This window comes from Oncorhynchus gorbuscha, linkage group LG19 (genome assembly GCF_021184085.1).
Source record: "Oncorhynchus gorbuscha isolate QuinsamMale2020 ecotype Even-year linkage group LG19, OgorEven_v1.0, whole genome shotgun sequence".
Lineage (NCBI taxonomy): Eukaryota > Metazoa > Chordata > Actinopteri > Salmoniformes > Salmonidae > Oncorhynchus > Oncorhynchus gorbuscha.
This window is the reverse complement of record NC_060191.1, coordinates 31,347,394-31,373,010: the sequence shown is the minus strand read 5'-3', so window position 1 is coordinate 31,373,010 and position 25,617 is coordinate 31,347,394. Positions and strand designations below refer to the sequence as shown.

At 42.1% G+C, this 25,617-nt stretch overlaps 1 protein-coding gene across 4 annotated transcripts; it reads right to left on the bottom strand.

The window, feature by feature from the left end:
- Nucleotides 1–25,589, bottom strand: pgm2l1 (phosphoglucomutase 2-like 1). Of its 4 annotated transcripts, none has more exons than XM_046315471.1 (14): nt 25,002–25,589; nt 23,882–24,049; nt 16,512–16,618; nt 14,799–14,883; nt 14,357–14,440; nt 13,683–13,876; nt 12,415–12,604; nt 12,026–12,123; nt 11,604–11,784; nt 9,889–9,982; nt 9,347–9,476; nt 1,544–1,733; nt 1,191–1,324; nt 1–905 (listed from the first exon to the last, which is right to left on the bottom strand). In XM_046315471.1, the coding sequence occupies exons 1-14, from the start codon at nt 25,092–25,094 to the stop codon at nt 803–805; spliced, it is 1,851 nt and encodes a 616-aa protein (XP_046171427.1). In that variant the 5' UTR covers nt 25,095–25,589; the 3' UTR covers nt 1–802. The 4 variants fall into 4 exon arrangements, with proteins under 4 accessions (XP_046171427.1, XP_046171428.1, XP_046171430.1 ...); XM_046315472.1 differs by having other exon boundaries at nt 25,309–25,589; XM_046315474.1 differs by having other exon boundaries at nt 25,506–25,587.
- Between the last annotated feature and the right edge of the window lie 28 nt (nt 25,590–25,617).

Genomic DNA, 25,617 nt, shown 5'->3' with positions numbered 1-25,617 from the left:
CTGCCAATATTTGTCTATGGAGATTGCATGGCTGTGTGCTCCACTTTATACACCTGTCAGCAACGGGTGTGGCAGAAATAGCCAAATCCACACATTTTAAGGGGTGTCCACATACTTTTGGCCACGTAGTGTATTTCTTCCTTTCTGGATTACCATTTTGATATGGGTACTTACAGAGCACAGGTGTTAAGACTATGAAATGATTGAAGCTGTAACGCTCACTGATGCAATGTAACAGATGGGGAGGCAGGAGTGGCATTTCCATTACGTACATGTGCAATGTCATACCTTACAATACTTAGCCTTTGGGTACAGTTTATCAACTGTACATAGATTAGAAGCAGCATGCGACAAGTGAGAGGTACTGTTCATATACCACATACACATCTATTAGGTGTGCCTATTAGCACAGCCTACTAGGAACAAAATGACTGGTATGGGTATGTGCACTACAATGGAGAAGAGGCATTTTCATGAGTAAACCTTGTCTGGGGGCTGCATGTCATCTCACCTCATTGCGATTTTGTCTCATGGAACGGCACAGACTGTCCTGGTGTATACCTTAGGCTACTTATTTGAGATAAATGGAAAATCCTCATGTGACAAAAACAGATTCTGGTTTACAAATTCTACTCCTGCATATTAATCCACGTAACCCACCTTGCACACCAAATGAAAAAACCCAGACAAGCAATAGTCTGAAGTACATTTTGGTTTCACAGTTAGGAAAAACATTAATAGAACATAAGCAGGATAGTACAACAATACGACCGATGCATCTGTATAGAGATGAAAAGCCCAACTAGATTGATCGGCGAATCAAGTTGTTCTTATCAGGCTCCAGAAACTCCTCGACGAGAGTATCTGTTACTTTCTTAAGTTCCTCCTCAAGACTTGAGATGTCACTGAAAGCCAAAATAAAAACCATTTTAAAATGCAAAACATTTTTACAATGCTAGCTCGTCTATCTATGGCTTGGCTTTACCTTAATTGCCCCAAATGTGCAGCCATTCGTCTTACACTATAGCTTAAACCAGGTCCAACACACTTTTTCCTACCATCTCTGCCACTAAAATACTGAAACTATACTGGTGCTTTTGGAACTATTCCGTAACACTGTAGCTAGCCCTAGCTGGTCCTCCAGTGTGTCATTGCTAGTAGAAGGGGGCGCCGTTAGACTCAACACAAACCTTTTTCCGGGTGGTGCACAGAATTCTGTGTAGAACTTAATCTTTGGCTCTGTGCCACTGGTCCTTAGTGTGGCCACGATCCCATTCTGCAGAGTGAAGGTGATCATTTGGCTGCTCTTTGTCATAGGTAGCACCTGAGAGAGGATGGGAGTTTTTACCTATACCTCTCATTATGAACCATTCAATTTGAAGTACACTAATGTATGAACTAAAATTAAAATAAACCACAACATTACACTGTTACGAGAATTATTATGTTCTCAATGTTCAAAACCCAATTCAATTAAACTACTCATTCTGCAAGCACACTAATGTATGAAATAAATCAAAATAAACCACAACATTACACTTACGCAAAATTTGTCAGGTTGACTACTATCATATCCTGTAGTCACATCTCTCACGTCCACAATGCTGTGTCCACCCGAGGATCTGGGGTAAGTGTTCTCGCCCTCAAAGTTCCGAAGACGTGTGAATATTCTCTTGACAGTAGTGGGGTCGTGGCAGATGACATATGACGTTGTGGAAATGTGATAACCGTAACTGAAGGACAACAACAGTAAAAGGATATTAGCATTTGACTGGAGAAGAGGGAGACAATGGATATTTATGGTAAATCAATAAAGGGAAGCTGAAATAAAAACGGCCAACTTTATGCTGCAAAAACACAACAAACCTTAATTTATCAGAAACTACACTAAAAGTATGTGGACACCTGCTCGTCGAACATCTCATTCCAAAATCATGGGTATTCATATGGAGTTGGTCCTCCCTTTGTTGCTGTAACAGTCTCCATTCTTCTGGGGAGGCTTTCCACGAAATGTTGGAATATTGCTACGGGGGCATGCTTCCATTCAGCCACAAGATCCTTAGTGAGGTCGGGCACTGATGTTGGGCGATTTGGCCTGGCTCGCAGTCAGCTTCCAATTCATCCCAAAGGTGTTTGATGGGGTTGAGGTAAGGGCTCTGTGCAGGCCAGTCAAGTTCCTACACAGCGATCTCGACAAACAATTTCTATATGGACCTTGCTTTGTGCACGGGGGCATTGTCATGCTGAAACAGGAAAGGGTCTTGCCGAAACTGTTGCCACAAAGTTGGAAGCACAGAATCATCTGGAATGTCATTGTATGCTTAAGCGTTAAGATTTCCCTAGCCCGAACTATGAAAAACAGCCCCAGACCATTATTCCCCCACCAAACTTTACAGGCACTATGCATTTGAGCAGGCAGCATTCTCCTGGCATCCGCCCAAACACAGATTAGTCCGTCGTACTGCCAGATGGTGAAGTGTGATTCATAACTCCAGAGAACAAGTTTCCACTGCTCTGGAGTCCAATGGCGGCGAGCTTTACACCACTCCAGCCGACGCTTGGCATTGCGCATGGTGATCTTGGGCTTGTGTGCGGCTGCTCTGCCATCGAAACCCATTTAATGATGCTCCCGACAAACAGTTATTGTGTCTGATGTTGCTTTCAGAAGCAGTTTGGAACTCGGTAGTGAGTGTTGCAACAAAGGACTGAACATTTTTATGTCCTGCGCTATTCAGCACTCAGTGGTCCCGTTCTGTGAGCTTGTGTGGCCTACCACTTCGTGGCTTAACCGTTCTTGCTCCTATGTGTTTCCACTTTACAATAACAGCACTTACAGTTGACCGGGGCAGCTTTAGGAGGGCAGAAAGTTGACAAGCTTATGACGGTGCCATGTTGAAAGTCACTGAGCTCTTCAGTAAGGCTATTCAACAGCTAATGTTTGTCTATGTAGATTGCATAGCTGTATGCTCGATTCTGTGTGGCTGAAATAGCCAAAAATAGCCAATAGCCGAAATAGCCAAAACCACTTATTTGAAGGGCTGTCTACATACTTTTGTATATATAGTGTATATATTTCTATGGTAGTTAGTGTTGTTGCGATACCAGAATTTTACCAGATTAGGTATTATGATACTAGACAGCAAAATGATACCAAGGCAAAAAATGAAAGCAGGAAGAACAACTGTGAGAAGGTCCGTCCTCATTTCCCCAGAAATAAACCCAATAACATATTGGATTATAGCCAATACATGATCCATATTAAAATCAGGTTGGTGTGCTATTAGCAATAATCATTATCATCTGTAGCCAAACTGATAATAAATAGGCTGAAGCATGGAGTTTCCCATATCCATACCCCATTGGGCTAATCATTAGCTAGATCCCAAACTCTAAACATGATGTTACTAGTTAGCAACGTAATGAGGACTTTAATGTCTCCCAAAAAATTGCATAAACAGTGAATATAACGTAGTGCCTACCAGTTACAATTGACCCTTTGTTTCATTTAGACCTGGTCTTACCCTATGCAGTCAGTTTGAATTGCAGAGCACTAACTGCTGATATACCCTTTCAAAATAGTGCAGTTTGCACTGAAATTAGGTAGCGATGGAAGTGTTTTCCAGCAATTGCATTGAGAAATGTTGTGCATTGACTGCTTATAAGAATGCATGGTTCTCTGCCTTTTGCACTTGCAACTTGAATGTGCCGCGAGAGGAATTTCTCGCATTAGAACGCACAACAAGCCGACTAGGTAGATAGGTAAACTATTCTACTATGGGGTGCCTGATTTTACTGTTTGTTACCCATTTTGTTGGCAGAAGCCCTAATATATATATATATATATATATATATATATATATATCATGGCTTTAGAAGCTTCTGATAGGCTAATTGACATCATTTGAGTCAATTGGATGTGTACCTGCAGATATATTTCAAGGCCTACCTTAAAACTCAGTGCCTCTTTGCTTGACATCATGGGAAAATCAAAAGAAATCAGCCAAGACCTCAGGAAAATACATTTAGACCTCCACAAGTCTGGTTCATCCTTGTGAGCAATTTCCAAAAGCCTGAAGGTACCACGTTCATCTGTACAAACAATATTACGCAAGTATAAACACCATGGGACCACACAGCCGCCATACCGCTCAGGAAGGAGACCCGTTCAGTATCTAGAGATGAACGTACTTTGGTGAGAAAAGTGCAAATCAATCCCAGAATAACAGCAAAGGACCTTGTGAAGATGCTGGAGGAAACAGGTAAAAAAGTATCTATATCCAAAGTAAAAAAAGTCCTATATTGACATAACCTGAAAGGCCACTCAGCAAGGAAGCCACTGCTCCAAAACCACCATAAAAAAAGACTACGGTTTGCAACTGCACATGGGAACAAAGATTACACTTTTAGGAGAAATGTCCTCTGGTCAGATGAAACAAAAATAGAACTGTTTGGCCATAATGACCATAGTTATGTTTGGAGAAAAAAGGGGGAGGAACAGGGCTCCGGGCAGCCGAGCGGAAATGGAGGAAAACTCGCCTCCCTGCGGACCTGTCATCCTTTCACTCCCTCCTCTCTACATTTTCCTCCTCTGTCTCTGCTGCTAAAGCCACTTTCTACCACTCTAAATTCCAAGCATCTGCCTCTAACCCTAGGAAGCTCTTTGCCACCTTCTCCTCCCTCCTGAATCCCCCCCCCTCCTCCCTCTCTGCAGATGACTTCGTCAACCATTTTGAAAAGAAGGTCGACGACATCCGATCCTCGTTTGCTAAGTCAAACGACACCGCTGGTTCTGCTCACACTGCCCTACCCTGTGCTCTGACCTCTTTCTCCCCCCTCTCTCCAGATGAAATCTCGCGTCTTGTGACGGCCGGCCGCCCAACAACCTGCCCGCTTGACCCTATCCCCTCCGCTCTTCTCCAGACCATTGCCGGAGACCTTCTCCCTTACCTCACCTCGCTCATCAACTCATCCCTGACCGCTGGCTACGTCCCTTCCGTCTTCAAGAGAGCGACAGTTGCACCCCTTCTGAAAAATCCTACACTCGATCCCTCCGATGTCAACAACTACAGACCAGTATGCCTTCTTTCTTTTCTCTCCAAAACTCTTGAACGTGCCGTCCTTGGCCAGCTCTCCCGCTATCTCTCTCAGAATGACCTTCTTGATCAAAATCAGTCAGGTTTCAAGACTAGTCATTCAACTGAGACTGCTCTTCTCTGTATCACGGAGGCGCTCCGCACTGCTAAAGCTAACTCTCTCCTCTGCTCTCATCCTTCTAGACCTATTGGCTGCCTTCGATACTGTGAACCATCAGATCCTCCTCTCCACCCTCTCCGAGTTGGGCATCTCCGGCGCGGCCCACGCTTGGATTGCGTCCTACCTGACAGGTCGCTCCTACCAGGTGGCGTGGCGAGAATCTGTCTCCTCACCACGCGCTCTCACCACTGGTGTCCCCCAGGGCTCTGTTCTAGGCCCTCTCCTATTCTCGCTATACACCAAGTCACTTGGCTCTGTCATAACCTCACATGGTCTCTCCTATCATTGCTATGCAGACGACACACAATTAATCTTCTCCTTTCCCCCTTCTGATGACCAGGTGGCGAATCGCATCTCTGCATGTCTGGCAGACATATCAGTGTGGATGACGGATCACCACCTCAAGCTGAACCTCGGCAAGACGGAGCTGCTCTTCCTCCCGGGGAAGGACTGCCCGTTCCATGATCTCGCCATCACGGTTGACAACTCCATTGTGTCCTCCTCCCAGAGCGCTAAGAACCTTGGCGTGATCCTGGACAACACCCTGTCGTTCTCAACTAACATCAAGGCGGTGGCCCGTTCCTGGAGGTTCATGCTCTACAACATCCGCAGAGTACGACCCTGTCTCACACAGGAAGCGGCGCAGGTCCTAATCCAGGCACTTGTCATCTCCCGTCTGGATTACTGCAACTCGCTGTTGGCTGGGCTCCCTGCCTGTGCCATTAAACCCCTACAACTCATCCAGAACGCCGCAGCCCGTCTGGTGTTCAACCTTCCCAAGTTCTCTCACGTCACCCCGCTCCTCCACTCTCTCCACTGGCTTCCAGTTGAAGCTCGCATCCGCTACAAGACCATGGTGCTTGCCTACGGAGCTGTGAGGGGAACGGCACCTCAGTACCTCCAGGCTCTGATCAGGCCCTACACCCAAATAAGGGCACTGCGTTCATCCACCTCTGGCCTGCTCGCCTCCCTACCACTGAGGAAGTACAGTTCCCGCTCAGCCCAGTCAAAACTGTTCGCTGCTCTGGCCCCCCAATAGTGGAACAAACTCCCTCACGACACCAGGACAGCGGAGTCAATCACCACCTTCCGGAGACACCTGAAACCCCACCTCTTAAGGAATACCTAGGATAGGATAAAGTAATCCTTCTCACCCCCCCCTTAAAAGATTTAGATGCACTATTGTAAAGTGGCTGTTCCACTGGATGTCATAAGGTGAATGCACCAATTTGTAAGTCGCTCTGGATAAGAGCGTCTGCTAAATGACTTAAATGTAAATGTAAATGGGAGGCTTGCAAGCAGAAGAACACCACCCCAAATGTGAAGCACGGGGGTGGCAGCATCATGTTGTGGGGGTGCTTTGCTGCAGGAGGGACTGGTGCACTGACATCCCCGACATCATGAGAAAGGAACATTATGTGGATATATTAAAGCAACATCTCAAGACATCAGTCAGGAAATTAAAGCTTGGTCGCAGATGGGTCTTCCAAATGGACCCCAAGCATACTTCCAAAGTTGTGGCAAAATGGCTTAAGGACAACAGAGTCAAGGTTGGAGCGGCCATCACAAAGCCCTGACCTCAATCCTATAGAACATTTTGTGGGCAGAACTGAAAAAGCGTGTGCGAGCAAGGAGCCCTACAAACCTGACTCAGTTACACCAGCTCTGTCAGGCGGAATGGGCAAAAATTCACCCAACTCATTGTGGGACGCTTGTGGAAGGCTACCCGAAACGTTTGACCCAAGTTAAACAATAAAGTTAAAGGCAACGCTACCAAATACTAATTGTGTGTATGTAAACTTCTGACGCACTGTGAATGTGATGAAATAAATAAAAGCTGAAAGGAATCACTCTACACTATTATTCCGACATTTAACATTCTTAAAATAAAGTGGTGATCCTAGCTGCCCTAAGACAGATAATTTTTAATAGGATTAAATGTCAGGAATTGTGAAAAACTGAGTTTAAATGTATTTGGCTAAGGTGTATGTAAACTCCCGACTTCAACTGCACACACACACGCAAGAAAAAGTATGTGAACCCTTTGGAATTACCTGGATTTCTGCATAAATTGGTCATAAAATTGGATTTGATCTTCCTCTAAGTCACAACAATAGACAAACATAGTCTGCTTAAACTAATAACACACAAACAATTATACGTTTTCATGTCTTTATTGAACACACCGTGTAAACATTCACAGTGTAGGGTGGGAAAAGTATGTGAACTCTTGGATTTAATAACTGGTTGACCATCCTTTGGCAGCAATAACCTCAACCAAACTTTTTCTGTAGTTGCGGATCAGACCTGCACAATGGTCCGGAGGAATTTTGGACCATTCATCTTTACAAAATTGTTTCAGTTCAGCAATAATCTTAGGATGTCTGGTGTGAACCGCTCTCGAGGTCATGCCACAGCATCTCAATCAGATTGAGGTCAGGACTGACTGGGCCACTCCAGGAGTGTTCTGTTGAAGCCATTATGTTCTTGATTTACTTCTGGGTTTTGGATCGTTGTCCTGTTGCATCACCCACCTTATGTTGAGCTTCAAATGGCGGACAAATTGCTTAACATTTTCCTGCAAAATGTCTTGATAAATTTGGGAATTCCCAACCCTAATTTTTCTGTTGATGATAGCAAGCCGTCTAGGCCCTGAGGCAGCCCCAAACCATGATGCTCCCTCCACCATACTTTACAGTTGGGATGAGGTTTTGATGTTGGTATGCTGTGCCTTTTTTATCCACACATAGTATTGTGTGTTCCTTCAAAACAACTCAACTTCTGTCCACAGAATATTTTGCCAGAAGTGCTGTGGAACATCCAGGTGCTCTTTTGCGAACTTCAGACGTGCAGCAATGTTTTCTTTGGGCAGCAGTGACTTCTTCTGTAGTGTCCCCCAATGTTGAATGTTTTATGTATTGTAGACTCGTCAACAGAGATGTTAGCATGTTCCAGAGATTTCTGTAATTCTTTAGCTGACATTCTAGGATTCTTCTTAACCTCATTGAGCATTTTGTAGTCATCTTTGCAGGACGGCCCCTCCTAGGGAGAGTAGCAACAGTGCTGAACTTTCTCCATTTATAGACAACTTGTCTTACCTTGGACTGATGAACATCAAGGCTTTTAGAGATACTTTTGTAACCTTTACCAGCTTTTATGCAAGTCAACAATTTGTAATCGTAGGTCTTCTGAGATCTCTTTTGTTTGAGGCATGGGTCACATCAGGCAATGATTCTTGTGAATAGCAAACTCAAATTTTGTGAGTGTTTTTTTACAGGGCAGGGCAGCTCTAACCAACATCTCCAATCGCATCTCATTGATTTGACTACAGGTTAGCGAACTTCTGACTCCAATTAGCTTTTGGAAAAGTCATTAGCCTAGGGGTTCACAAACTTCTTCCAACCTAAACTGTGTATTCAATATAGACAAGAAAAATACAATAATTTGTGTGTTATTAGTTGAAGCACACTGTGTTTCTCTTTTGTGACTAAGATGAAGATCAGATCAAATTTTATGACTAATTTATGTAGAAGTCCAGGTAATTCTTCCCACTGTGTGTTATATATATATATATATATCTCCATCTTATCCTGCGCTCCTAACTTCTCAAAAGTGGCTTGCGCTTGGTTAGCTTACTCAGCGTTGCATGTGCAAGATCAAGTAGCTTATCCTACTACTGTTCCATTGAGAAATATTGCACAAATTACTAGACAGACATGATCCGCTCAGTCAGTATACATTGCGAGACACATTTGATAGAAGTACTGAAAGTAACAAAAATTCTACTACCGAACCATTTTTACATTTACATTTACATTTACATTTAAGTCATTTAGCAGACGCTCTTATCCAGAAATGTTCTTGTATCAAAAGAGTGCCCAAAGTTTAGGTATTCCATTTAACACTAAGTTACATAGTCAGGTAGTCGGTTATAGTATCACAGTTGTGACAATGTGTACCTACTACCTAGTTATTCCAGTGAACTAATTACCATGTAGATACAGCGATTTTAGGGCACTTAATGTAAAGTGATACCAAATAAACTCAGTAAACCAGAACGTGGGGTATAGGAGGAAACTGGAATGACACCTACATTTCAAAGATGTTCTCTAGCTGCTGATGAAGGGTCAGGTTCTTGTTGTAAAGATAAGAGGCCATCTCAGCCACAACCACAGCTGCACTCACTCCATCCTTATCTGGGACCATGCTGCCGCACAGGAATCCTGAAACACACCAGACAAAACAAAAAAACATTTCAGGGCATATTTATGAAATACTAGTCCAATGGTCACTGCAGCTCTCCCTCCTTTAGCAGCCTGCCTGTACCTCAGGTAAACAGTATACTGATCAACCCATTTGGTACAACTGCAAATTGAAACATTTTCACATCATATTCTCAATTAAATTGAATTGTTTTCTATAATATGCATTAAAGATACCTTGAAATGTAACAAATAGGCAAATTGGTTGATCAACTCAAAATCATTTTATAAAGCCTTATATTATGTTCAGGATTGATCATTAATTGTTTGCAATAGTGGATACCACCACCATGACTTTATATTCAAAGTTTCAAATTGCTTTCACCATAAATGACAAAGCAAATGTTGTAAGAACTGAAAGAGATTTGTTAACCTATAGACTCCTCAAAGGCGAAGATCACTTCATTCCCCGTTTTTGCCAACTCGTGTATTTTCTTTCCGATCCATTTGAAACCAGGCAATGTTTCCTGAAACAGAGTGAACAGGGGTGCATTCTTAGGGCACAATGTAGAAAAATGTAAACAAGTGTTTATTGGACAAATTCAGGTAGGTCCCACTCCATTTCCACCTGTTTGCTTCTGTCACAGATTCTATATTATATTGACCAGACTAGAGGTCGACCGATTAATCAGAATGGCCGATTAATTAGTGCCGATTTCAAGTTTTCATAACAATCGGAAATCGGTATTTTTGGGCGATTTCATAATCACATGTTAACTACACATGGTTGATGATATTACTAGATATTATCTAGCGTGTCCTGCGTAGCATATAATCTGACTGAGCATACAAGCATACAAGTATCTGACTGAGCGGTGGTAGGCAGAAGCAGGCGCGTAAACATGAATTCAAACAGCACTTTCGTGTGTTTTGCCAGAAGCTCTTCATTGTGCGTCAAGCGTTGCGCTGTTTATGACTTCAAGCCTATCAACTCCCGAGATGAGGCTGGTGTAACCGAAGTGAAATGGCTAGCTAGTTAGCGTGCGCTAATTGTTGTTGTGTTGCTGGTTCAAGCCCAGGGAGGAGCGAGGAGAGGGACGGAAGCTATACTGTTACACTGGCAATACTAAAGTGCCTATAAGAACATCCAATAGTCAAAGGTTAATGAAATAAAAATGGTATAGAGGGAAATAGTCCTATAATTCCTATAATAACTACAACCTAAAACTTCTTACCTGGGAATATTGAAGACTCATGTTAAAAGGAACCACCAGCTTTCATATGTTCTCATGTTCTGAGCAGGGAACTGAAATGTTAGCTTTCTTACATGGCACATATTGCACTTTTACTTTCTTCTCCAACACTTTGTTTTTGCATTATTTAAACCAAATTGAACATGTTTCATTATTTACTTGAGGCTAAATTGATGTATTATATTAAGTTAAAATAAGTGTTCATTCAGTATTGTTGTAATTGTCATTATTACACACACACAAAAAAAGGCAGATTAATCGGTATCGGATTTTTTGGTCCTCCAATAATCGGTATCAGTATCGCCGTTGAAAAAACATAATGGGTCGACCTTTAGACCAGACACTGAATAAAAATACATTTCTTAAAAAATGTAGTCAGCAAGATCAGGTGGGACCATTCAAGCCAACAAGAGGGCAGGTACACGTCTGAACAACAGGCACGTCTGAACAACAGAAGTTTTTTTTTTTTTTCAGAAGTTGTTGTTTTTCTTTTTCAGTTGTTTTTTTAAAATCAAAGTTGACGGGATGTCACATGTCCTTAATTATATCAGTACACTCGTAACAACGTAAGCATTACGAAACTTCTATTTGATTAAATAAGCCTCGCATAGCAAGTAAGCCGTTACAATGACCTCCATACAAAAACGCCTCGCTTGGTGAGTGAAAAAAAACCCACACAAAACGCCACCTGCTGGAGACAGATTTTGAGTCCAGTTATCCCTCTGCAACCGTTTGGTTTCAGAGGTGAGGTTTTTGAGCACCTGGCAGAGGGCTCTCATGCTACTATCGTGACTGCAGGCAATGCAACCAGATTAATTAAGTCTGAAAGCTAAGGGTGTATATTGCTCGACCTCCAACCATGCTTCATTCACCCGGAGGAGGAAAAATTACGTACTTCAAAATGGAAGCCCTCTATCCGTGCAAAGGCCTTGAGGATCTTGGAGGATACGGTGGTGGCCAGCATGTACATCCTCTCCCTATCAGCCGGGTCTGGGTGAGTCTCCTTCCAATTGAACAGCATCCACCAGCCCAGCAGAGCTGCAAGTTCATTACCTGTGAAAACTTTCCATCGGCACCTAGACAGAACAGGACGACAAAGCTAAGGTCAAGAGTTGTCATCTCAGCAGGAAAACCATGTTGTAGCTAACAACCAGGGCCCAAGAGTTCTCACTAGCAGATCACATGGTCAGGAAAAGCTCTTGGCCTTTGAACAAAATGACATTAGATCTGTGCATATCAGTAATAGCTTGTGGTCCAGTAATTAGTATTATAATTATATTTTAAGAGAGTAGGCTACATTTGTATCAGGTATTTTACCTGTCAGATTGCTCTGCAACAGCCAACCGATCTGCATCTGGATCAGTTGCCATGACAATCGTGGCATTCTCTCTCTCAGCAAGGCGAAGGGAGAGCTCCTACAACACCAAAATATTTAAAAAACAATCATGGAGGACGCACAAGCCACTTTATATTCACGGGAGTGAGATGCACACCAATTTGTAGAAAAAAAATACAGTCATTTTATGCTACAGAGACACGAACGAGACTGCCGCATTAACACTTCCTTCACGTGCTGCTCGCATGACCCGAGTAGTAGGCTGCATTGACTACAATTCACACACAGCGAGAATTGTGCATCTAGTGCAGCAAATCTGTTACACAGATAGCACTGAAAAGTTAGGTGAATTGATTGAATATTTCCTCACCAAAACAGACTCTCCTTCCTCTGGATTTGGACAGCTGACAGTGGAGAAGTTTGGATCAGGATCTTTCTGTTCTGGCACAGGGATAGGAGGGGGGAACCCAAATGCCCGGAAAGCCTGCTGGACGTAGTCATGCCCTACTCCGTGAAAGGACGAGTGCACGAACTTCAACGGGGACTTGGTGTTGAGTTCTCTGAGAATCAAGCAAGTAAAAACATATGTATGCATGTTTTTTATTCAACAAATATGAATTGTGTTTGCTGCAAAATTCATTGAGGACACTGAGAAAATTAAATTTTTCTGACTCAGAATTCAAACAATTCAACAAATTGAATATGGAAAGGTGATTGGGGGTAATTAAAATAAACATCTGTGATAACTACAACACGTTCACAGCCAGTGTGAGGGTGTTTGCCAGCTCCCTGCTTCATAATAAATGTGTTTGACGGCTCCCAATTAAATCCTAAATCATAATTTTCTGAATTAATTTTATTTTTGATTTATTTCACCTTTATTTAACCAGGTAGGCAAGTTGAGAACAAGTTCTCATTTACAATTGTGACCTGGCCAAGATAAAGCAAAGCAGTTTGACACATACAACAAAACAGAGTTACACATGGAGTAAAACACACATACAGTCAATAATACAGTAGAAAAATAAGGCTATATACAATGTGAGCAAGTGAGGTGAGATAAGGGAGGCAAAGGCAAAAAAGGCCATGGTGGCGAAGTAAATACAATATTGCAAGTAAAACACTGGATTGGTTGATTTGCAGTGGAAGAATGTGCAAAGTAGAAATAGGGGGTGGGGTGCAAAGGAGCAAAGGAGCTAAATAAATAAATACAGTAGGGAAAGAGGTAGTTGTTTGGGCTAAATTATAGATGGGCTATGTACAGGTGCAGTAATCTGTGAGCTGCTCTAACAGCTGGTGCTTAAAGCTAGTGAGGGAGATAAGTGTTTCCAGTTTCAGAGATTTTTGTAGGTTGTTCCAGTCATTGGCAGCAGAGAACTGGAAGGAGAGGCGGCCAAAGGAAGAATTGGTTTTGGGGGTGACCAGAGAGATATACCTGATGGAGCGCGTGCTACAGGTGGGTGCTGCTATGGTGACCAGCGAGCTGAGATAAGGGGGGACTTTACCTAGTATCCAATTGACCTAATATTGACCTAATATCCAATTCTTAAAGGCAGCACACGCCACTGTGAATAAATCAGCATTAACTACTTGTGATCACTTTCTAAAGTACAGATTCCTAGCACTGTGAATTGGTACCTGTGGAAACAAACAGAGCTGAGGTCCTCCATATACTTTTTGGATATCTCCCTCAGTGGATCGCTCCTCAGTGGACTGTTGTCTGCCAAACTCTCGTTCCAGGACTCGCTCCATGGCTCTGAGCTCTCTTCAATGCACTTCAGGATCTCCTTGTCGTTAGGAGAAGAGATCTGAGCTCCATTGTGCCAGTAAACCTTCAAAAGAAAAGCAAGACACTGTACCAAATGCTCATGCACAGCTTAATATCTTAACATTGTATGGTATACCTAATTCAACCTCCCCTTAGGACAGGGTTTCCCAAACTCGGTCCTCGGGACCCCCCTGGGTGCACGTTTAGTTTTTCTGCCCTACCACTACACAGCTGATCCAAATAATCAACTCATCATCAAGCTTTGATTATTTGAATCAACTGTGTAGTGCTATGGAAACAAACTAAATGTGCACCTGGGTGGGGCCCCAAAGACAGAGTTTGTAAACCCTGCCTTAGGATATCATTAGCTAGTAATAAAACACCAGGAATAAAAGGATTTTTTTTTTCTTGTATGATAAATAGCATACAGTCCCCTACAAAATGCAGTGTTAAAAGCTTTTAGTTCAACAAGGATTCTAGATGCTGTACGCTTCATGCCTTGACTCAAGTGACCCTGGTAAGATGAAAAGCAGAAGTCTGATACCTTGTATCCATTGTCCTCTTTAGGGTTGTGAGAGGCAGTGACCATCACACCAGCTGCAGCGCCCAGCCTCTTTACAGCATATGGCTAGGAGAGATCACAAAACAGCAAGGCCTTGGGAACTAAATTAATGTAATTCTTAGCCTATTCTGAAAGGGCTGAGACTTTGACTTTACCAGCTGTATAGCCATATAAGTACGTCCAGAGGTTTTTCCTGAAGACACAATCTGGCCATTAAAAACCATTATAACTAAGGCATAGACTTCTTCCTGGTCTGGTCAGGTCACATGGCCAGGTAAATCACCTGGCCCTTCGTATATGACATCACCAGTATATAGGAAACTAATTGGTAAGCAACCAAGAAACAAGTGATTGTCCAAGGAGGGATAAAGTGCCCAGGCTTTAATTTGAATGAAATAGTTCAATTCAATATATTTGATCTTACCACAAAGGGAGTTGGGACATATGTGGAGAAAAGAAACACAGGAATATCTTTACAAAGCATCACAGCTGCAGTCAACCGGGCAAGTCTGTGGAATAAAAAAGAGAACATAATTTCTTTAGAAGAATAATACTAAATAGTCCATTGTCATTTTCTTGTTGTTGCTTTACTGTGTGCTGTATGTAGTTTGAGGAGTTAGCGAGGTAACTTTGGTCAACTCTGAGATCAACTCGGGATAACCCGTACCACAAAAGTGGCTCACCTTTTAGATAGGTCAATTTCGATGACAATTAATCCTTCAGAACTAACCTGCTCCCCGGGCAGACTAACTCAGGGCTAACTCCATTCATCCATAATGAAGTGTCTGAACAGCGAGTTTGAGGACCAATGAAATCAGATTCCCTCCCTCTCCCAAAGATTGCGTCATCATCCCCTTATATATAATATTTTGATAATCAAATGTTTTTTTTGTGTGTTCAAAAATAGTCATGTTAAAATACCTATCTCATTACATGTTTAGTAATGACAGAATGCATTTGAAACTTCACGCACAGTAAAACTTGTATGACTTAATAAAATTATTGTATCAATAATAGTGGGAAAAAGGTGCTTGTGCATTGAAAAGCACACCAAAGATGGCATTATGATAAGTAATAAAATAAATATGGCACTTCAATATGCCTATTTCACACCATAGCCTGCTGAATTTGCAAGATAACTTTGCTTTCGGCACAAATGAAAATGTGGTAATGACTCGCCCATGGATTGATGTTCAGCATTGTCCAAATGAAAAGTTTGGTGTTCCACTAGCCACGTGCGACATGCATGCACAGTTACAAGCCTGCTAGAGTTTAGCGGCAGATGGACGAGCCATGTCCACCGTCATAGTGCAGATGAAGCCTGATCTGTAATGTGAAGCTAACTGAAGCTGGTTATCTTAAGAAAACCCTGAGTAGATCTAGCTTCAATCGTAGTAGTTGGACGGAAATAATATTTTTTCATGGAGAATTGACCAATTTTCGATCAAGATATTTATTTTTATAGTCATAGCAGTAAGCTATGGTTGAGTACTGCACTAGTGTTGTGGTCACTGATTTAATGTGTGTGAACAAAGCCAAAGAGTTAAAGTTGCTTTAGGTCACTCATTCTAGAGTAGTCATATTTTAGTAAAGCAGCTTCACTATTGTTCCGTTTCATTCATAATGCTCTTGGCATTGAAACATGTTAACCTATTATATAGTTACCACCTCTCTAACCTCTAGGCTACCTGCCGCGCCAAACTCTCTAATATTCTAAAACTCTAGTTTGTGGTTCCCCGCGTGTCAACTGGGAAATAGCCTACAACACAACATCTATTTACTAGTATTATTTAGTCTCTAGACATTTGTGCAGTTAACAGTGGGCTAAGAATGCAATAAATGTTCTCCCTCAGCACATCTGTATTCACAACTATTTTGCCATCACACAACTTCAGGACGGAATGTGACCTCCTAATACACTTTATCACACCCACACCCTGCACTGTTGACAGAGCAACCCAAAGCCACAATCATCATTATATTAGGAGTTATTAGATAACTAAAAGGCCCACTGATATTTACAGACAGTTTTTATCCATTTACATTAAATCAGACTATCTAATATGTAGCCAGTTATACATGTTTGCAAGTGGTGGTATGATCTGCAGAGGAGAAAGGAGGAGGTATAGTATAGTACCGTTCACTGTTGCAACCACTGGCCTCCTGCGCTCGCGTGTCGTATCCAACCACTATGCCACGGCTACCGAAGTCGGGGAAAGACCTGGCCAGGTATTTGTACATACCCTGCAGTGAGGAGGAGTGGGAAAAGAATGGAACGATGAGGCCATGTCTATAGCTCTTTTAAATTCTTATTTTCTATTAACCTTCATGTTTTCACTTTGAAAAGAAGGTAAGGGAAACTCTGGTAGGTAGGTGGGTTGTTAGACTATGTGTGCTGTGCTCCATGAGACAGTCAGTTTGTTACGATACCAGAATTTTGACTTCGATACCAGGTTTGGTATCACTATACTCAATAACATCACGATACTCAAATGATACCCCAGCAAAACATTTTTTTTTAAATATTAGCCAAAGTCACAGAATGGCACTTGATCTAGACAGATACTTCACTACTGCTCTGGTCAATCGTTGGGCATCTCATGAGTTCAATATAATTGTATTCCAAAAATTTTACGGCCATTTTTGAGTGACAGCCATTTATGCATTAATTAATTAATTAATTATACAATGATAAAATCAATATAACTTTGTTTTTACCAATAATTTATTTGAATGGTAAATCTCTATTTATAAACCAATTTTTAGCCTAGGCTTATTAACAATACTGGTGAATGTGTATTCAATAGGATTGTGTGCATGCACTGAGTTATTGAGCATGTTCTGGCTGATTTCATGGGGCTAAAGAGAACTAACAATCTATTTCCCTTCCATTTGGGGCTTATTTTGCTGTACTGATCAACAACATTTGCATAAAAGTACTTGCTGTCTCTAACAAGTAATGACATTCATGAGGCAAGATGGATGCAACCAGCCCTACTCACAACACACACACACACGCACACACACACAAACACAGTTTGCTCAGGCAAATAGATCATCTTTGACTGAATAAGTGAATGAAATGTTTTTAGTGGCAAACAGCTTGGAACACATATTTTGCATTATAGCACAATCACAAACAAAGTAGTAGGGTTTTGAATTGATGTTAGCTTCAGCTGTAAGCTAACAAGGAAAGTTAGCCTACAAAGCTGGAAGCTACTGGTATCATCTTGCACTGTAAAGTGTTCTAGCCTGTATGGGCATTGTATCGTGAACAATTCGTGAACAATTAACAGTTTTAACATTTCTACATGCCGTGTCACATTATTCAAGTGTGTTAACTTCTGTGTAGCATGAGTGGGAAGCTAAAATTATGCAGCCCAGACTCCCAGTTCAGGTTAGCAATGAGTAACGCTATAGAAGACCTTGGCTGCGCTGATCAGTGAGACAGATTTAACAGAACTACTGAAACTAACAAAAATTCTAGGACTGAAATCAAAATCAAATCAAATTTATTTATATAGCCCTTCGTACATCAGCTGATATCTCAAAGTGCTGTACAGAAACCCAGCCTAAAACCCCAAACAGCAAACAATGCAGGTGTAAAAGCACGGTGGCTAGGAAAAACTCCCTAGAAAGGCCAAAACCTAGGAAGAAACCTAGAGAGGAACCGGGCTATGTGGGGTGGCCAGTCCTCTTCTGGCTGTGCCGGGTAGAGATTATAACAGAACATGACCAAGATGTTCCGTTTTCTGAACCGTTTTCATGTTCTAGTATTGAAAAAGTACCAACGTTTCGGTATACCTTGCAACATTACTGCTGCTGAAAAAAGTCAGAGGGGAAACACTGTACGGTACATACTGTTGAAGTCATTAAAACTAGTTTTCAACCACTCCACAAATGTCTTGTTAACAAACTATAGTTTTGGCAAGTCGGTTAACCTCTTGAACCTATGGCGGCGCTGTGTCATTATTGGATAAAAAGATGTGCCCGTTTTAAGTGCAATATTTTGTCACGAAAAGATGCTCGACTATGCATGGATTTGACAGCCTTGTAAAGACACAACTCTGACGTCTCTGCGTGCCCCAGAACTAATGCAACAGGTGAAACCAAGATGAAGTTTCATACAGGAAATGCCCCGGATTCTGAAGGCGCTGTGTTCCAATGTCTCCTTATATGGCTGTGAATGCGCCAGGAATGAGCCTGCGCTCTCTGTCAATTCCCCGAGGTGTCTGCAGCATTGTGACGTGTTTGTAGGCATATCATTGGAAGATTCACCATAAGAGACTACATTTACCTGGTGTCCCGCCCGGTGTCCTGTGTGCGTAATCTGTATGTCCATGCGCATTCCATTTCTTCAGAATTGAAAGTAAACTACCACGATGGATTTTATCATCGATAGATATGTGAAAAATACCTTGAGGATTGATTCTAAACATCGTTTGCCATGTTTCTGTCGATATTATGGAGTTAATTTGGAAAAAAGTTCGCGTTTTAATTACTTTTTTTTTCCTTACCCAAACGTGATGAACAAAACGGAGCGATTAGTCGACACAAATAATATTTTTTGTAAAAACGGAACAAAGTTTTTCAACGGTAAATGATTTTATTTGAATGATTTTATGGTTTTTGTGGAAAATGTTGCATGCTGAATGCTAACGCTAAATGGTACATTAGCCATCAATACTGTTACACAAATGCTTGTTTTGCAATGGTTGAGAAGCATATTTTGAACATCTGAGATGACAGTGTTGTTAACAAAAGGCTAAGCTTGAGAGCAAATAGATTAATTTCATTTCATTTGCGATTTTCATGAATAGTTAACGTTGCGTTATGGTAATGAGCTTGAGGCTGTAGTCACGATACCGGATCCGGGATGGCTCGACGCAAGAAGTTATCTACTTTGTGCATGATTATTTCACTGTATCACAATTCCAGTGGGTCAGAAATTTAAATACACTAAGTTTACTGTACCTTTAAAAAGCTTGGGAAATTCCAGAAAAATATGTCATGGCTTTAGAAGCTTCTGATAGGCTAATTGACATCATTTGAGTCAATTGGAGGTGTACCTGTGTATATATTTCAAGGCCTACCTTCAAACTCAGTGCCTCTTTGCTTGACATCATGGGAAAATCAAAACAAATCAGCCAAGACCTCAGCAGACTGGTATAGGGATTGATTGAATATGTCCGTAAACACACCGGCCAGCTGGTCTGCGCATGCTCTGAGGGCGCGGCTGGGGATGCCGTCTGGGCCTGCAGCCTTGCGAGGGTTAACAAGTTTAAATGTTTTACTCTCCTCGGCTGCAGCGAAGGAGAGTCCGCATGTTTTCGTTGCAGGCCGTGTCAGTGGCACTGTATTGTCCTCAAAGCGGGCAAAAAAGTTCATTAGTCTGCCTGGGAGCAAGACATCCTGGTCCGTGACTGGGCTGGTTTTCTTCTTGTAGTCCGTGATTGACTGTAGACCCTGCCACATACCTTGTGTCTGAGCCATTGAATTGAGATTCTACTTTGTCTCTATACTGACGCTTAGCTTGTTTGGTAGCCTTGCGGAGGGAATAGCTGCACTGTTTGTATTCGGTCATGTTACCAGTCACCTTGCCCTGATTAAAAGCAGTGGTTCACGCTTTCAGTTTCACGCGGATGCTGCCATCAATCCATGGTTTCTGGTTAGGGAATGTTTTAATCGTTGCTATGGGAACGACATCTTCAACGCACGTTCTAATGAACTCGCACACCGAATCAGCGTATTCGTCAATGTTGTTATCTGACGCAATACGAAACATATCCCAGTCCCTGTGATGGAATCAGTCTTGGAGTGTGGAATCAGCTTGGTTAGACCAGCGTTGGACAGACCTCAGTGTGGGAGCCTCCCGTCTTAGTTTCTGTCTGTAGGCAGGGATCAACAAAATGGAGTCGTGGTTAGCTTTTCCGAAAGGAGGGCGGGGCAGGGCCTTATATGCGTCGCGGAAGTTAGAGTAACAATGATCCAAGGTTTTTCCGGCCCTGGTTGCGCAATCGATATGCTGATACAATTTAGGGAGTCTTGTTTTCAGATTAGCCTTGTTAAAATCCCCAGCTACAATGAATGCAGCCTCAGGATGTATGGATTTCAGTTTGCAAAGAGTCAAATAAAGTTCGTTCAGAGCCATCGATGTGTCTGCTTGGGGGGGGGAATATATACGGCTGTGATTATAATCGAAGAGAATTCTCTTGGTAGATAATGCGGTCGACATTTGATTGTGAGGAATTCTAAATCAGGTGAACAGAAGGATGAGTTTTTGTATGTTTCTTTGATCACACCACATCTTGTTAGCCATAAGGCATACGCCCCCGCCCCTCTTCTTACCAGAAAGATGTTTGTTTCTGTCGGCGCGATGCGTGGAGAAACCCGCTGGCTGCACTGCCTCCGATAGCGTCTCTCCAGTGAGCCATGTTTCCGTGAAACAAAGAACGTTACAGTCTCTGATGTCCCTCTGGAATGCTACCCGTGCTCGGATTTCATCAACCTTGTTGTCAAGAGACTGGACATTGGCGAGAAGAATGCTAGGGAGTGGTGCACGATGTGCCCGTCTCCGGAGTCTGACCAGAAGACCGCCTCGTTTCCCTCTTTTACGGAGTCGTTTTTTTGGGTCGCCGCATGGGATCCATTCCGTTGTCCTGGTTGAAAGGCAGAACACAGGATCCGCGTCGCGAAAATCATATTCTTGGTCGTACTGATGGTGAGTTGACGCTGATCTTATATTCAGTAGTTCTTCTCAACTGTATGTAATGAAACCTAAGATGACCTGGGGTACTAATGTAAGAAATAACACGTAAAAAAACAAAAAACTGCATCGTTTCCTAGGAACGCGAAGCAAGGCGGCCATCTCTGTCGGCGCCGGAAGTTCAAGCTTGGTCACAATTGGATCTTCCAAATGGACACTGACTCCAAGCATACTTCCAAAGTTATGGCAAAATTAAGGACAACAAAGTCAAGCTATTGGAGTGGCCATCACAAATCCCTGACCTCAATCCTATAGAACATTTTGTGGGCAGAACTGAAAAAGCATGTGTGAGCAAGGAGGCCTACAAACCTGCCTCAGTTACACCAGCTCTGTCAGGAGGAATGGGATAAAAGTCACCCAACTTATTGTGGGAAGCTTGTGGAAGGCTTCCCGAAACATTTGACCCAAGTTAAACAATTTAAAAGGCAATGCTACCAAATACTAATTGAGTGTATGTAAACTTCTGACCCACTGTGAATGTGATGAAAGAAATCAAATCTGAAATAAAACATTTGCTCTACTATTATTCTGACATTTCACATTCTTAAAAAATTAAGTGGTGATCCTAACTGACCCAAGACAGGGAATTTTTACTAGGATTAAATGTCAGGGATTGTGAAAAACTGAGTTTAAATGTATTTGGCTAAGGTGTATGTAAACTTCCGACTTCAACTGTACACACCGAGCGTTAAAAAAAACCCATTAGGAACACCTGCTCTTTCCATGACAGACTGACCAGGTGAAAGCTATGATCCATTATTGATTTCACCTGTAAACTCCTCTTCAAAATCAGTGTAGATTTAGGGGAGGAGACAGGTTAAAGAAGGATTTTTAAGCCTTGAGACATGGATTGTGTCGGGTTTGCCATTCTCAGAGGGTGAATGGGCAAGACAAAATATTTAAGTGCCTTTGAAAAGGATATGGTAGTAGGTGCCAGGTGCACCCGTTTGTGTCCAAAACAGCACCGCTGCTGGGTTTTTCACGCTCAATAGCTTCCCATGTGTATCAATAATGATCCAACACCCAAAGGACATTCAGCCAACTTGACAACTGTGGGAAGCAACATGGGCCATTGAAAGCTGCAATGATTTGAGGCTGTTCTGAAGGCAAAAGGGGGTGCAACTGAATATTAGGAAGGTGTCCTTAATGTTTTTTTTTACACTTGATGTATATACGGTATATATACACTGATTATACCAAACATTAATATTGTTTTCGCCCCTTTCGCCCTCAGAACAGCCTCAATTTGTAATTGCCTATTCACCCTCTGAATGGCATACATACATACAAACTCCATACCTTAAAGCTTAAAAATCCTTCTTTAACCTGTCTCCTCCCCTTATCTACACTGACTGAAGTAGATTTAACAAGTGACATCAATAAAGGATCATAACATTCACCTGGTCAGTCTGCCGTGGAAAGAGCAAGTGTTTTTAATGTTTGTATATGTCCGTGTATATACTACAACAGCCCAATGCCTTTGACACTGCTTAAATGTAATCTTGTATTCTACATTCATATTTTTTAAATTTAATTGAATTACATAGGCCTATGCATGTTACAATTCAGCTTTTTGCCCCAAATGTGTACAATTCAATATAAACCTTAACTATATATCTAAAAACTGTTGGGAGGTAGAGACTCCACCACCATATTTCAATGCTAAAGTCATTGATCTCATTAATGGTTAACCTTAAATGGCTGATACCAATATATAGAAACCACTGTTACGCCTAACACGTTTATTTTAAAACATTGAAATAGTGGTTTTACAATAACCTGTGATTGATATATTATGCCGACTCACTGGACAGCATTGTGCTTAATTAAAAGGTAAAATCAGCAATATGACATCATACACAGCGGAATGCCTACCTGCTTACAGACAACTGCAACAACAACCTTCAAATCTGTCAGGGCTGCCACTATTGGCTGTTTCCATACAGATGGAAAAGAGAGAACACCTATTTTTGCAAGGGCCAGATTGGATTGTGCTGAGTCCATGGCCCGTGACGTGAACAGGCAAAAGCGGTGAGGGAGGAGCGCCCTTCTCAAATCAAACCATAATCTGCGCCGCTTGGTCATGTTGTCAACAAGGCAGCATGGTGCATTGTCCAGAAACATACAACATATCTTTTCCATAAAATATAAATTTGAATTTTCAAACTAGTTTTCTTTGGGAAGGCAGATAAAGCATTTTCATCAAAAGCAATCACTTTTGCATGTGAAAAACACAATGGTAGTTATTACTCCACGTGCTTAATTACGTCACTTTCGTTTTGAGCCAACTTTGCCGTGGGCTTTGAACGGGGCACCCTGCTCATGCCCAGTAGGCAGCCCGGTTCAAAATGGAATAGAATCAACTTTCACCCAGTGCAAAACACACCTACCCAAGGTTAATTGAATCTCCTCAATGATACAAAGCGCCATTGTGGGCTATCTCCATTTTAAAAGTACATTTCTACTTGGTAGTCTTCTACTTAAATGAGGTTATTGGCAGTTAATAAACAAATTGAAAAGGTGCATAGTATTGTGCTGGAGTGTATGTATAGTCTGACAAGGTATAAACCCAAGGTTGATGATTTACTGCCACCGAAGAACTGAGCCAATGTTGTTGTTGTTGAGATCTGTAAACAGGAAGTTGTTCCGCTGTACACGATGTCATAATAGCTGAGTGAGTCTATACCTTTAACATAACCTGTGCCAGAATAGTTTGCTCATAGAAGGAAACTATTATTAACCTGTGTGGACTGGATGATGGTCAGATCATTAATGAGGGCAAAGCCTGCACCCATGGCTGCCCTCAGCCCTGCCGTCCCAAACGCCATCCTGGAGCAGAGCCTACGCCTCAGCTCCTCAACTTGCCCATCCAGCAAAAGGGCCTCTATCTGAGCTCTGGTCTGTGGATTCTGAATGGGAAAGAACATCCCAAAAATATATTAGCTTCACATTCAGCACTCACTTACTGACATCATTACTCAACACAGTTGCACACCACTTAATTTAAAACTGCTTGCAGATTGAGTCAAATATACACAATACCAACTGCTTCAGCATTATGGTTGAGCTACACTGGAACTGACCAAAAAGATAATCTTGCTGTTGCTAAAAGTAGCCTAATCTTGTCTGTTCAATCTGCATTTAAATATCCTCAGAATATAAGAATATCCTCTTAAATCTAAACAGACATAGATCTGGGCCCTTACAGCTCCTTAATGGATCCGACAGTCCAAGTAAGGTTATGAAGTCTGACATTTAGAGAGTGGGGGTCAGCCATATCCATTGCTTTTACGGCCTTTCTAAACTAGGGCTCCAGTGCAAGTGTTGGGGTGGAGTAGAGGCTGCATGAGCCGGGCTCTGTACTTTGCGATTAGTACGGTAATAAGAAAAATTTGTAAAATTGTTGCCTGGATACTAGACTTATTTGTGCTAATATTCCACACCTTGTCATTATGCCAAACAGTTTGGCATATGACAAGGAGTGGAATGTTAGCACAAACATATCTGGCACCAGGATAGGTCTTGCCCCCCATAACATGTTTTACATTTTAGTCATTTAGCATTCATGCAGAGCGACTTAGGGTTAGGTGCCTTTCTCAAAGGCACAGACAGATTGTTCACCAAGTCGGCATGGGGATTTGAACCAGCAACCAAACAGATACTGGCCCAACGCTCTTAGCCGCTAGGCTACCTGCCACTATTAAAGACACACAAACACACATTTCAGAAGACCACCGATCTGAAGGACAAGGCATTTGCACCTGACATACCAGGCAAGTGACAACCCAAGTCAGTAAGTTACATCGTCAATAAAAAGTGTTCGTTAACTATGATGATGACACTGACAGTTGACTCACTGACCTTATCCCACGTTATCCATTGGTAAATAGCCTTATCAAGTCGCACGTCCCCAGTTGCATGGCAATTTAGGTCCAGGTCTCCGTTGTTCTCCATAGTAAGATATTGTGCAGCAAAACATCAAGCTAGCTAACTACAAAACTAGCAAACTCACAAGCTAGCAATAGGCCAGGCAGGACATAACGCCCCTAGCTATCGTATCGGTCTTGGCGTTGTCTGTGTGTGAGTGTTTGCTTTGGCTACCGAAACTCAGCAAACAGATATAGCTAGCTAACAGAAGATAAGAAAATGAATGTATTGTCTAACAAACCGTTATGACGCTAGCTCGCTAACGTTAGCTGGACGTGCAGAGTGGTGTTGTTGAGCGACCGAGCTAGCTAGTTACTAGTAGTAGTACGATGTTATCATCCGCAGTGGACATCTGGATGGCGTGAACACACTTGAAAACAGCACGCTAGCTAGTTATAACTAGTTATCATGTGTAGCAACATACTGACCCATCCTTACCAGCCTTGTCCTATCTTGACACTCAAGTTGTCTTTATTATGGTAAACTAGTTAGTAGAGGTTGGGACTAGTTACCACAGCCACAACGTCAAAATTGGATATGTCGTAAAAAG